Consider the following 14736-nt stretch of genomic DNA (forward strand, 5'->3'; position numbering starts at 1 on the left):
GAGTACTACACATACCATTTGTCACCTTTATATAAATGATTGGATGGGTAGAAAATTGTACGATCATGCCCTTTTCGCTTATAAGCCTAAAAACATTGCTTCATTCTCTACTTTCATGTGATGCTGAAAATAACAGATCTTATCACAGTCTGATTCTTTCTCAATGGATAGCCTGTTTTTAGTTAGCTAGTTTTTGTTTTATGTATGGAAATTTGTATTCTTTTTATACTTAAAATTTTGAATTTGTGCAGGTTCATCAGCATATGTCTGAGTGTGTATTATTAATGTACGGATTTTTCAGAGTATTCTTTCCCTAGCATTTATCTGTCTGAAGACTTGTCTTTTTTCAACTAAAGCGTATTTTCTTATGATTTCTTTTTTTTTTCCCCAGGGATGTGGTAATCTTTTTTTTTTTTTTTTGCCTTTTTTTTTTTTTTTGAGGTACACCAAATTCAATCAGCTGTATCTATAGACATATCCCCATATTCCCTCCCTCCTGTGACTCCCCCCGCCCCACCCTCCCCGTCCCGGCCCTCTAAGGCATCACCCATCATCGAGTTGATCTCCCTTTGTTATACAGCAACTTCCCACTGGCTATCTGTTTTACAGTTGGTAGTATATATATGTCTATGCTACTCTCTCACTTTGTCCCAGCTTCCCCTTCGTCCCCCCACCCACCCAAACTCGTGTCCTCCAGTACATTCTCTGCATCTGCATCCTTATTCTGGTCTTGTCACTGGGTTCATCAGTACCATTATTTTTTTTTTTTTAGATTCTGTATATATGAGTTAGCATACAATATTTGTTTTTCTCTTTCTGACTTACTTCACTCTGTATGACAGACTGTAGGTCTATCCACCTCATTACATATAGCTCCATCTCATTCCTTTTTATAGCTGAGTAATATTCCATTGTATATATATGCCACATCTTCTTTATCCATTCATTTGTTGATGGGCATTTAGGTTGCTTCCATGTCCTAGCTATTGTAAATAGTGCTGCAGTGAACATTACGGTACATGTTTCTTTTTGGATTATGGTTTTCTCTGGGTATATGCCCGGTAGTGGGATTACTGGGTCATATGGTAGTTCTATTTGTAGTTTTTTAAGGAACCTCCAAATTGTTTTCCATAGTGGCTGTACCAACTTACATTCCCACCAACAGTGCAGGAGAGTTCCCTTTTCTCCACACCCTCTCCAACATTTGTTGTTTCTAGATTTTTTGATGATGGCCATTCTGACTGGTGTGAGGTGATACCTCACTGTGGCTTTGACTTGCATTTCTCTGATGATGAGTGATGCTGAGCATCTTTTCATGTATTTGTTGGCCCATCTGTATGTCTTCTCTGGAGAAATGTCTATTTAGGTCTTCCGCCCATTGGTGGATTGGGTTATTTGCTTTTTTGGTATTAAGCTGCATGAGCTGCTTGTATATTTTGGAGATTAATCCTTTGTCCGTTGCTTCATTGGCAAGTATTTTCTCCCATTCTGAGGGTTGCCTTCTTGTCTTGTTTATGGTTTCTTTCGCTGTGCAAAAGCCTTTAAGTTTCATTAGCTCCCATTTGTTTATTCTTGATTTTATTTCCATGATTCTAGGAGGTGGGTCAAAAAGGATCTTGCTTTGATGTATGTCATAGAGTATTCTGCCTATGTTTTCTTCTAGGAGTTTTATAGTGCCTGGCCTTACATTGAGGTCTTTAATCCATTTTGAGTTTTTTTTTGTGTATGGTGTTAGGAAGTGTTCTAATTTCATTCTTTTCCATGTTGCTGTCCAGTTTTCCCAGCACCACTTATTGAAGAGGCTGTCTTCTTTCCGTTGTATATTCTTGCCTCCTTTGTCAAAGATGAGGTGCCCATATGTGCTTGGGCTTACCTCTGTGTTCTCTGTTCTGTTCCATTGATCTTGCTTTCTGTTTTTGTGCCAGTACCATACTGTCTTGATCACTGTGGCCTTGTAGTATAGTTTGAAGTCAGGAAGCCTAATTCCACCAACTTCATCTTTCCTTCTCAAGATTGCTTTGGCTATTCGAGGTCTTTTGTGTTTCCATAAAAATAGTAAAATTTCTTGCTCTAGTTCTGTGAAAAATGCCATTGGTAATTTGATCGGGATTGCATTGAATCTGTAAATTGCTTTGGGTAGTACAGTCATTTTCACAATGGTGATTCTTCCAATCCAAGAACATGGTATGTCCCTCCATCTGTTTGTGTCGTCTTTGATTTCTTTCAGCAACGTCTTATAGTTCTGCATACAGTTCTTTTGCCTCCTTAGGCAGGTTTATTCCTAGGTATTTTATTCTTTTTGTTGCAATAGTAAATGGGAGAGTTTCCTTAATTTCTCTTTCTGCTCTTTCGTTGTTAGTGTATAGGAATGCAAGAGATTTCTGTGCATTAATTTTGTATCCTGCTACTTTACTAAATTCATCAATTAGTGCTAGCAGTTTTCTGGTAGAGTCTTTAAGGTTTTCTATGTACAATATCATGTTATCTGCAAAGAGTGACAATTTTACTTCTTCTTTTCCAATTTAGATTCCTTTTATTTCATTTTCTTCTCTGATTGCTGTGGCTAAAACTTCCCAAACTATGTTGAATAATAATGGTGAGAGTGGACACCCTTGTCTTGTTCCTGTTCTTAGAAGGAATGCTTTCAGTTTTTCACCATTTAGAATGATGTTGGCTTTTGGTTTCTCATATATGGCTTTTATTATGTTGAGGTAATTTCCTTCTATGCCCTTTTTCTGGAGAGTTTTTATCATAAATGGATATTGAATTTTGTGAAAAGCTTTTCCCACATCTATTGAGATGATCATATGGTTTTTATCCTTCAATTTGTTGATATGATGTATCATGTTGATTGACTTGCATATATTGAAGAATCCTTGCATCCCAGGGATAAACCCCACTTGATCATGGCATATGATTTTTTTAATGTGCTGTTGGATTCTGTTAGCTAGTATTTTGTTGAGGATTTTTGCATCTATATTCATCAGTGATATTGGTCTGTAATTTTCTTTTTTATGACATCTTTGCCTGGTTTTGGTGTCAGGGTGATGGTGGCCTCTTAGAATGAGTTTGGGAGTGTTCTTCCTTCTGCAATATTTTGGAAGAGTTTGAGAAGGATAGGTGTTAGCTCTTCTCTAAATGTTTGATAGAATTTGCCTGTGAATCCATCTGGCCCTGGGCTTTTGTTTGTTGGGAGATTTTTAATCACAGTCTCAATTTCAGGGCTTCTGATTGGTCTGTTCATATTTTCTGTTTCTTCCTGGTTCCATCTTGGAAGATTGTACTTTTCTAAGAAGTATCCATTTCTTCCAGATTATCCAATTTATTGGCATATAGTTGCTTGTAGTAGTCTCTCATGATCTTTTGTATTTCTGTGGTGTCAGTTGTTACTTCTCCTTTTTCATTTCTACTTCTGTTGATTTGTGTCTTCTCCCTTTTTTTCCTGATGAGTCTGGCTAATGGTTTATCAATTTTGTTTATCTTCTCAAAGAATCAGCTTTTAGTTTTATTAATTTTTGCTATTGCTTCCTTCCTTTCTTTTTCATTTATTTCTGCTCTGATCTTTATGATTTCTTTTCTTCTGCTCACTTTGGGGTTTCTTTGTTCTTCTTTCTCTAATTGTTTGAGGTGTAAGGTAAGGTTGTTTATTCGATATTTTTCTTGTTTCTTAAGGTAAGACTGTATTGCTATAAACTTCCCTCTTAGAACTGCTTTTGCTGTGCCCCATAGGTTTTGGGTTGTTGTGTTTTCATTGTCATTTGTTTCTAGATATTTTTTGATTTCCTTTTTGATTTCTTTAATGATTTCTTGGTTGTTTAACAGTGTATTGTTTAGCCTCCATGTGTTTGTATTTTTTGCAGTTTTTTTCCTGTAATTGATACCTAGTCTCATGGCGTTGTGGTCAGAGAAGATGCTTGATACGATTTCAGTTTTCTTGAATTTACCGAGGTTTGATTTGTGACCCAAGGTGTGATCTATCCTGGAAAATGTTCCGTGTGCACTTGAGAAGAAAGTGTATTCTGTAGTTTTTGGATGGAATGTCCTATAAATATCAATGAAGTCAAGATGGTCTAATGTGTCATTTAAAGCTTGTGTGTCTTTATTGATTTTCTGTTTGGATGATCTGTCCATTGATGTAAGTGGGGTGTTCAAGTCTCCTACTATTATTGTGTTACTGTCAATTTCCCCTTTTTATGGCTGTTAGCATTTGCCATATGTACTGAGGTGCTCCTATGTTGGGTGCATAGATATTTACAATTGTTATATGTTCTTCTTGGATGGATCCCTTGATCATTATGTAGTGACCTTCCTTGTCTCTTTTAATAGTCTTTCAAGTCTAATGTGTCTGATATGAGTATTGCTACCCCAGCTTTCTTTTGACTTCCATTTGCATGGAATATCTTTTTCCATCCCTTAACTTTCAGTCTATATGTATCCCTTAGTCTGAAGTTGGTTTCTTGTAGGCAGCATATAGAAGGGTCTTGTTTTTGTATCCATTCAGCCAGTCTGTGTCTTTTGGTTGGAGCGTTTAATCCATTTACATTTAAGGTGATTATTGACATGTGTGTTCCTATTATCATTTTCTTAATTGTTTTGGGTTTATTTTTGTAGGTGTTTTCCTTCTCTTGTGTTTCCTACTTAGAAAAGTTCCTTTAGCACTTGTTGTAAGGCTGGTTTGGTGGTGCTGAATTCTTTTAACTTTTGCTTGTCTGTAAAGCCTTTGATTTCTCCATCGAATCTGAATGAGATTCTTGCTGGGTAAAGTATTCTTGGCTGTAGGTTTTTCTCTTTCAGGACTTTTAGTATATCCTGCCATTCCCTTCTGGCCTGCAGAGTTTCTGTAGAAAGGTCAGCTGTATTCTTATGGGTTTTCCCTTATATGTTATTTGTTGCTTTTCTCTTGCTCCTTTTAATATTTTTTCTTTGTGTTTAATTGTCATTAGTTTGATTAATATGTGCCTTGGTGTATTTCTCCTTGGGTTTATTCTGTATGGGACTCTCTGTGCTTCTTGGACTTGGTTAATTATTTCCTTTCCCATGTTGGGGAAGTTTTCCACTATAACCTCTTCAAATATTTTCTCAGACCCTTTCTTGTTTTCTTCTTCTTCTGGGATGCCTATGATTCGAATGTTGGTGCACTTAATGTTGTCACCAAGGTCTCTGAGACTGTCTTCCATTCTTTTTATTCTTTTTTCTTTTTCCTGCTCTGTGGCAGTTATTTCCCCCATTCTATCTTCCAACTCACTTATTCGTTCTTCTGCCTCAGTTATTCTGCTGTTTATACCATCTAGAGTATTTTTAATTTCGGTTATTTTGTTATCCATTACTGTTTGTTTGCTCTTTTGTTCTTCTGAGTCCTTATTAACTGTTTCTTGTATTTTCTGTATTTTGTTATCAAGATTTTGTATCATTTTTACTATCATTACTCTGAATTCTTTTTCAGGCATTTTTCCTACTACCTCTTCATTGATTTGGTCTTGTGGGGTTTTTTCCTGCTCCTTTGCCTGCATGGTGTTTCTTTCTTTTCTCGTGGTAGTCCAAACTTCAGAGGTTGCTTGTCCCAGCAATAAAGGGGTTTAAAGAAGACTGTCCAAGCCCAAGACTAATGGCAGAGTGTTGAGTCAAACAAATACTAAGTCTAGGAAACACATACATGTATAAGACACACAAATACTGAATCCAGTAGAACATAAGGCACTAGAAAGACCTGACAGAAGAGCCCCAGTATGCTATCAGACATTCAAAGAGAAAACCAACAGAAATTCAAAACCAAAACAGAACAAAACAGAAGCAAAAGCAAAAACAAACAAATAACACCACACACACACAAACACAAATCCAGGGAGATATTGAAAACTAGGATCAAATATAATAAAGAGGTAGAGTACCACCAGACAGACTGAAGATTCTCAGAATGAAATTTGGCAATTATACTGAGAACTAAGATAAAGAGAAAAACCTAATAATAAATACCAAAGCAGTGTGTCATCTGGAGAATAAAGCAAGGAGACAGAGCAGACCGATAATATTGCTTATACATATATTAAGATAATATAAACCAGAAAAGGATAGAAGACAGGCCAACAGAAGAGCATAGTGTGACTGGAAATATGAAAAGAAAAAGAAAGAAATAGAAATGTATAAAAGATAGAGATGAAAAGAAGGTAGGAGAGATACAGTCAGCATTACAAAAAACTTAGCTAGAAATAGCAATATATAAAAAGGCTAAAAATAAAAATAGAATAAAAAAAATGTTATAAAACTTTAGATCCCTTAGGACTAAGATCATAATTAATAAAACAAAACAAAACAAACAAAAAAACTAGAACTGACCCCAGAATGGACCAGTTCAATAGAATTAATACTAATATTTTTGTTTCCTTGGGGTCTCAGCTGTAAGTGTCCTTCTACCCACCTTGGGTTTTTTGTATTATTCTGCGACCAGCAGAGCTTCCTTTATTGTTCATCTGTAAGTGCTGGTGTGTGGGGAGAGAGAGGGTACAATAGTGGCTCCTTCCCCTGGGAGTGAGTGAGCAGTGGCACCCTGTCTGGGTCATGGCAGTTCAGTCGGGCGTGGCAGTGCCTGTTGCAGAGGGACGCTGGTGGCTCAGGTGTAAACAGAATGTCTCAGAGTTGGGCCTCTATGCGGGCTTTTGGCTCTCCGCTGCAGGCACTCTAAGCCAGTCCTGCCTGGGGGCCTTTGTTATCTCTGAGTGCGTTAGCTTGGCCCAGAGGGGTCCTTCCTCTGTCTGTTGCAGGTGCCAAGAGAGAGGCTATGCCTGTGGCTCCTCCCCCCTGCTTGTGAGTCAGCAGTATCCAGCGGCCACTATGGTCTCGCAGCTTTCTGGGGTAGGCACTCTTCGCTGCGGATTTCTTCCCTCCTGTCCTCTCAGTCCGTCTCCCCACTGCCAACAGTGTTTCTCACCCTGAACCAGTTCTCCGGTTCCCATGTTCCAGCTCCCAGACCCCCTGTTCAGCTGTGAACTGACGTCTCAGTCCCGGCACACTGAGCAGTGGTGCGGACCCTCCATGTGTTTCTCACTCTATCCCGTCTGCCACAGCTCAGCTGCTTCACCCTCTTTGAATAGTCATAAATGCCTCCCTACTGACCCAAGGAAATTCCCCATTGGAGAAGGGGTTTCCCCATCAGATAAGGGACTTTTCCCCGAATTCAGCAATCTCCCCTCTGTTTCAGATCCCCCCACCCTAGGGTGTGGGACCTGTCCCTTTCCTTTCTTCTCCTCCTCTTTCTTCTTTTCTTTTTTCCCTCTGTCCTACCGAGTTATGTTGGGATCTTTGCAGTTCTTTCTGGTGTCCGAGGTCGTTTGCTGGTGTTCGCCTGGTTCTATGTGGGAATTATTGCATCTTTTGGTGTACTTCTAATGCATCTGTAGAGAGGGATGCATTCCACGTCCTTCTACTTCACCGCCATCTTTCTTCTCCTAATTTCTTTGATTATTGCTTCCATTTAACCTACTCTGCCCTCTCATTGTGTAATTCTAGTAATTCTGAGATTGGATCTTGGATCGGTCTTTTATGAAGCTTGTCTTTTTCCTCATAATTTCCATTTCTTTGTCATATTTATCTTTGTCCTAGGAAAATTCCTCACCTTGAACTTCTAATACATTAATTTGGTTCTCAGTCATGTCTGTTTCAACCTACTCTTTTCTTCCTCTATTAAGTTTAAATTTTTTTGTAATTATGACTTTGTTTCTAACAGCTCTGTGTTACATCCTGTTTGCTCCCTTTTTTATATTGAAGCCTGGTTGGTTTTTATACATGCAATAACCTGTTGAATAGTACTGGAATATCAGTTATAAGCTGATTGACATTAACTCTTGTTTCCTGCATTGACTTTTCTTAGGGGCTATTTACATAGTTTGCTTAGTTTGGTTTCCATTTTGAACTGCTGATTTCCTCATAGGACCAGTGAGTTTTTGTTGCTTGCTCATGTTTTTAATGAAGTTCTTGGATAACCAGTACATTGGCTGATATGGGCTACTTAAATAGTTATGTGAGTCACTATTTGATTTTCCTCAGCAGGCTTCCCCCTCTTAAACCAAAGCAGATAGTTATGTAATTCCAACAGTAAGCTTTGTTCTTGGTGTGGGGACAAGGCAGGAACATGCCAGAAAATTGACTTCTCTTAAGTAGTCAGTGGCTAGGAGCTAACTAGCAAGTGGACTTCCCCAGCCTCTGCCCTTGACCAAGAAGACTGTGAGGGCCTTGGGTAGCTAACTACGCTCCAGTTTACCTAGCATTCCATCCACAGTAAGTTAAGCCTGGGAACTGAGACTGCATTGGCAGGATTCTTGACATACTACTGTCAGTGCTGGTGAGGATGTGATAAGATGGACAGTTTGTTACATAACTGGTAGGGCTAAAAATTTATACCATTCTTCTTGAAAGTAATTTGGTGAGTGTAAAAAAGGCTTTAAAAATGTCTGTTCCCTTTAGTCTAGTTTTCTTATTTCTAAAAGTCTATCTTAAAGAAATAGGGAAGTGTTCATGGATTTATAATTCAGGGATCTTAACTTATATGAAACTTGTAATGAAAAATTGGAAAGAATCTAAATGTCTTATAGAAGAGGCATGGTAAATCATGTCAATTATGTAGCTGTATGATGGGATATTTTGCAGACAACTTTAAAATGCCTATGATGTGCTTGTGATATAACGTAGAACAAAAAAATCCGGGTACAACATTTTATATACAGTATGATCCCTCTGTTAAAAAAGAGAAAAATATATGTTTATATGTGATAAAAAGATCAGAGGTAATACACATTGTTATCAGTGGTGGGATTCTAGGTGATTTGTGTTTTCTTTTTAAAACTTGTCTGTTTTTTTCAAACTTTCTACAGCGAGTCTTTGTGACTTTTACAGTTTTTTTCCTGATTATAAATGTTGTAAAAATGTCTCTCCACACTCTACGTGGCACCAAAAAAGACCCCGGCTTTTCAGAATTTGTAGGCAAAAAAATGGTTTACATTAGGGTTCAATTTGCCAATTATCATAATGTGCAAATGGATTTTGAATTCTCCAGCTTTCACATTGTGCAGTGAGCACGGCTGCTGTTGCCAGCACTGGCATATGAGCTCCAGCACGGCCCATCTGCTGCTCAGGCTCGGCTTGGCTGATTTATTTCATTTTGTTCTTTAATTTGGCAACATTTTCTCTTTTCTCATTACCATTGCTGGGATTCATTTTGTTTACCAGTTTGTTGTTTTCTTTTGTTCCCTTTTGTGAAGATGAAGCCAACAGTGGGAATTCTGTCTTCTGAAAATGCAGTCCTTGTCCTTGGGGATCTTGGGCATGTATTGCGCAAGTGCTCTGTATTTCTGACACTTGCAAGCCATTTCAATTGTTTTGATTAGTAGAAGGCTTTGTGATGTATTTTTCAAAGAGCTCAGCATTCCTTTCCTCCTCCCCCCTCCCCCCTGGGAAGATTTGGAAATGGTTCCAAATAGAAATTATAAACATTAGCCTTGAGCTATGCTCTCGCCATCTGGTGTTCGGTACATTTTTTTTTAAACGGAGGCTCCTGTTGTTTGTTTAATCTTCATCACTGCCGCAGAGGCTTGAGGTGTGAGACTGACGCTCTGCCCCAACCACCCTGCACTTAAGAAGGGATTTTCAACTGAATTGGTTTGTATTTCAGAGAGCTGGGGGACAGTCAGCAAGATCGCCAAGAATTTGCTCAAGTGAAACTTAAGAGCCGTTAGAGTCATCTTAGAGATTTCTTGAATGGATTTGTTGGGATAGGATGGCTGCTGCTTGAGAAGCCTCTTTGAGCCTGACACTTTATTTATTTGGAAGAGACATTCTTCGTAAGACTTTGTGCTACTTTTTTTCTCTAGGTTACCCTGAAGAGACTTATCCAATTTATGACCTTTCAGATTGCATCAAGCGTAGGCAACAAACAATCCTGGTGGATTACCCTGGCCCAAAAGAGCCGTCTGCTGAAGAAATAGCTGAAAGAATGGGAGCGCTAGAAGAAGCAGGATCAGACCATTTGGGGTGGGAAATGCCTACTGACCCCAGAGCTCAGGAAGATAATTCTGTTACCTCATGTGACCCAGAGCCAGAAACATGTCCCTGCTGTTTTCATGAAGAAGAGGATCCTGCTGTCTTGGCAGAGAATGCTGGATTTGGTGCAGACAGTTACAGTGAGCAAGAGGAACCCACCAAAGAAGTGTGGCCCCACGACTTGAGAGATGACGGGTTGGCCATCCGTGCTGATAGAGCAGATCCGGATGGCACGCTGAGGAAGCGGAACCCCCAGGGTTTAGAGTGCAGACAGCCAGTTTGGTGAGGTACCCATTACTCTAGTCCCAAGGTGACCTTTCTCTCCTCTCTGATTTCATCCTTGGCCCTGTGCCCTGTACTTCCATTCTCTGTTTTTAAACATCATAGCCAATCAGGCCACTACCGTGGATATCATGTATCCTTCCTGGTGCTTACACACCTGTCACCTTGTAAAACATCATAGAAACCAGTATGAACACAGGACAGCTTCCCTCTTTCTCTTCCTGCCTTTCCTCCATCACAGTTGATCCAGTGAGTAATTGTCCACCTATTGTAATTACAGATGGGACCACTCTGGGTAGAGGTCTGACTCTTCGTGTTAGGAGTAACAGATGGGTTTCCTGTGAATGAACATCAGATTACACATGATGAGGACTTCAGATTTTAAGAGTGAAGATTTCAGAGTCCAAAATGCCTTATTCTGTGGGCCTTGAGCAGGTTAGTGGTCTTCTGAGTTCAAAAAGAAAACCTTTTGTTTGTGGGGATGGTGGGGCCAGAGCAGAATAAGACTCTGCTGTCTGAGCTGGAGCCCCTTCCTCACAGTGGGGGACTTTGTAGGAGCACCAAGGCTGCTTCAGATCTTCACTTTCCTCCAGAGCAGAAGACGCCCCCTGCCCTGAGAACGAGCCTAGAGGATTACTGGGGGACGGTTTTGCTCTCGTATTGCCTGGATCTCTAGCTTCCTTTATCCCTGTTCTGCTTAACAGAACTGCCAAACGTAGAAGCACCTTTGTACCTGTGATCTTCAGTGGCCAGAGGAAGCTTGAGATAGAGACTTTAGTCCTTGCCCAGCAGAGCCAAGGTTTGAAGCTGTTATGGTTTCAGGAAAGTCTGCCGAAGGGTGGTGGTCCTGCCATGAGATGCTCGGAAGGCCAGGGAGCTGGTGACAGGGAGAGACCCCGTGTGCTTACAGGCAGTCCTTGCTTAGATGCTGTTTCTGAATGTTGTGCCCCCTGGGAAATTTGTTCTCACAACAAATTGAATTGAACAGAAACGAGGAAGACTAAGCTTGTCGACCAAGTGCCAGCCCAGCAGGGAAGCTGCAGGGACCCAATACAGCAGTGCCTGGGAAGGGATCATTCATTCCATATTTGGATATCTGAGTCTACTGAGAAAGCTTGGGCACAGTAGGAGCTAGGTTAGGACTGGGAGGATTTTGACCAAAGCAAAAGCCTAATCTCTGAGCTGCCACCTGTCATGTGTCTCCTTGAGGTAAGATGTATTCTGTCTAGTAAGCATGAGTGAATTCAGTTTATAGCTAAGACCTGAGTTTAAAGAGGACACATTCCCGAGGACATTCCCAGTCATGAAATGTGGAAGACTTGAAAATTAAGAAATCATGTAAAGGTAGACTTGGCTTTTAGAGTTCCACTGTGCCTGAGTAAGAGGCCAGGAAAATTGTTTAATCACTATTAAATCACATATAAGCATACACACTGCTGTCACTGGTACAGGATCATATTAAGATAATATGTCAGCTACCACTATGCATTTCTTGTTAATGACTTCAGAGAAAAGTCATTGAAGACTGAGTCTATAGAAAGCATATTATATCTGTTTCTGTGTGGAACATTTCATTCACTTGTAAAGAATGCAGTTTAAAATATACTGAAAACAATCTAGATGTAATGTAATGCTGAAGGTAAAAAAAAAATGTAGGTGCTCTTTACTGCTTTGATAAATTATTTTCTGTGTTCTTTCTCTTCATTCACAATGAGGGGTTGATTTATGAGGAGAGTTCTGGGACCCTGGTTCAAGTTTCTTTTTTGCCTTAGGATATGATTCCCTTATTAGAGGTATATATTTGTTTCCTTCTAGCTTATTCACTCATTTATTCATTTAGCAGAGCTAGGCAGTGGGAACAGAAAGCTCAATTCCTACCTTAAAAAAGAAAACTCAGTGGAATGTGGGAGCCTTATCCAATTTATTTTAAAAAATGAACTGTGAACTATAAAAGGGCTCAAGATCGTGAATTCTGCAGGCAGAGAAATGGTCACAATTCCTTCCTTGTCTACTCTACTTACAGAATCTGGCCAGCTCCTTAACCCCAAGAACCTTGGCTTTCTCATCTCTAAAGCTGGGGAGTCAAAGTCCAGGTCTCACAGGGTAGTTATGAGGATTAAGTGAAATCATCAGTGCCTATAAAACAGCACTATCCTATATCATACATGATAACCACTCAATAAGCAGTAGCTACTTTACTTTTATTGTACAGAGTTTAATGCTGTAAGTGAGATATGGACCCAAATCTATAGGAGCACAAAAAAAAAGATCATTTTTGCTAAAGTACATCCAAGAAACTTCACACAGGAGGTGGGTCTTGAGGGATGCTAAGAACTTCTCCAGGTGTGCGAGGAAGAGAAAGGACATTCTTGGCAGAAAGAGTGGTGTTACAGAGTGCAGTGGGGTGTGAAAATAAAAGGATGTTCAGGTATTTTGATGAGGCTGGTATGTAAGGTGTCAGATAATCGAACTCTTTTTTGGAATGTTAATCTTCGAGGGAAATTATTCTATGGAAATAGTTCCTGCTGGAAGTACTAAGACCTCATGATGGCTCTTGCTGCCCTGGTTCTTGGTGGGTTTATATAGCAGGAATATATTTATGTGTTTATATTTCAAAAATTTTAATGTACTTTTCAATCATTTCCGAGTAGGCAATCCTTTTTGGATTTTTCGGAATTATGTTATTCTTCAGGGATTACTATATTTGTATATATAATCCAGGATGACCAAAATCACGGGACTGGTTTTTGTCGTCATGCCTGCTGTCTCTTTCCTCCTGGTCTTCATTTCTGCAGAACTGATCTGGGCTGAGAACTTGATCAGCCCCCTGGCCCTAGGTCTGCAGTGGATTTTAGGCACCATGGCAGAACACAGAGTCATACCTCTGTGGGCAGATAGTTGGCCTAGGAAGCAACTGGGACCATGCTTAGTAAATCAGGTGGGTGGTCCAGCCAGGAGATCCCCTCTCCTGGTCAGAGTAAGAGCACAAGGAGAGTACCTCCTTAGCTCCAGGACTAGTGCTATGTGAGCTTAGGAGCCAGGCCCAGAGAGCTGCATTGAGGAGTGGAGGCACGTTTGGCCTCTGGAAGAGATGGCTTGTGAGGACTCCACTCTCTGAACCTTCTACGGCCTGGGTGATCCAATGACTTATGGTCAACACTGGGACATTTTGGGAAAAAGGAGCTTTAATAATAATTATGCTGGGATAATAGCTGTAAACCAGGACTCTCTATGGACCCTCCCCAGAGCTATTTAAGAGATTTGTCTTTAACCTGACCACTAAACAACAAAAACCTTTCCTTTTTAGTAGTGCCCTGCATATGCTGTTTCCCAGAGACAGAGGCAAGGGGAGAGGCCACAGTTCAGGTAGGAAATGCTCTTGACCACATAAAAACTCCAGATCTGGGGTAATAAATAAGCCAACCCTACTTATTATCACACTCTTAAATTCCCTCAACTCAGACTATTTATATTCCAGAGGAAAACCTAATACTTCAGCTACCCAGCAATGAGAAAATTTTGAAGTATCACAGACTTTGCCTTGACCATTTTCACACAAATCTTTCTAAAATGTACCTAATGTTTTTCCTTTCCCATTTTCTTATACAAAGCAAAACGGCCAAATTTCTCCTTTTTCTTAGATTACTCCTTAACTTCTCTAAGCACCAATTTCCTCATTAATGAATTGGGACCAATATCCCTGTGCAGGGTTGTTAGGATTAAATGAGATGCTGTGTATAATGTCTGTCCAGGGTGTAGCCTGGGCTACGTGCTCATGCCAGTGTCATCAACAGCCTCACACTCTCATCGAGTCCTGTGCTGCTGGGCTGTCGCACTTGACACCTTCCAAGGCTAGCCTGACCACCTGGAATGGCCCAGAGCACAGGTCCTGCAGTCTCTTGGTGACTTCAGTTTCGACTCCTCCCTCAGGATCAGACCCATAGCTTTCATGTCTGCTTGCAGCCTGCCTTGTTCTTGGCTTCAGATCTGCCACAGGCTGAAAAGAAAATTCCCAAGTGTGTAGTGTGTCCAAGTCCTGTTTAAACAGGTTAGGCTGCTCTGCAAAGGGCTAGAGGATCCCAGTGGCTGGGTCTTCATGTTATTTTTACCACTTGGGCCTTTCCCACCTTTTTTCAGCTCTGTGGCCCTATACTTGTTCCAATGGGCCAGGCCCACAGGCGTTTACTTAGGAAGCAGCAGCCCACTCTTCCAGCTGGCACAGCCGACCCTGCAGAGGATGCTCTAACTTAAGTACCTTCTGTCCTTACCCTTCTTCCAGCCCTTCCCAGCCTCTGTGTGTGTGGTTCTGACCATCCTTAAACTTGAAGAGCACAGCCAGAGGAAAGACAGTTTCCTCCCACATGTGATCGTTTCCAAACAAGCTATAGATCCCCTTGTTACCACCACCCTCCTGCCCACCCCTGA

At 40.5% G+C, this 14736-nt stretch overlaps 1 protein-coding gene across 5 annotated transcripts in view; it reads left to right on the forward strand.

Annotated features, from left to right (window-relative positions):
* The window catches only part of RIC3 (RIC3 acetylcholine receptor chaperone), a 58370-nt gene extending 46406 nt beyond the window's left edge, over window positions 1-11964 (forward strand). For all 5 annotated transcript variants that reach the window (XM_057749739.1, XM_057749741.1, XM_057749740.1 and 2 more), the window contains one exon: window positions 9861-11964. In XM_057749739.1, coding sequence (XP_057605722.1) covers window positions 9861-10315 — 455 coding nt within the window. In that variant the 3' untranslated portion in view covers window positions 10316-11964. The remainder of the gene's footprint in view (window positions 1-9860) is intronic.
* Window positions 11965-14736: the final 2772 nt, after the last annotated feature.

The sequence above is a fragment of the Hippopotamus amphibius genome, chromosome 9, assembly GCF_030028045.1.
Source record: "Hippopotamus amphibius kiboko isolate mHipAmp2 chromosome 9, mHipAmp2.hap2, whole genome shotgun sequence".
NCBI classification, from domain to species: Eukaryota; Metazoa; Chordata; class Mammalia; order Artiodactyla; family Hippopotamidae; genus Hippopotamus; species Hippopotamus amphibius.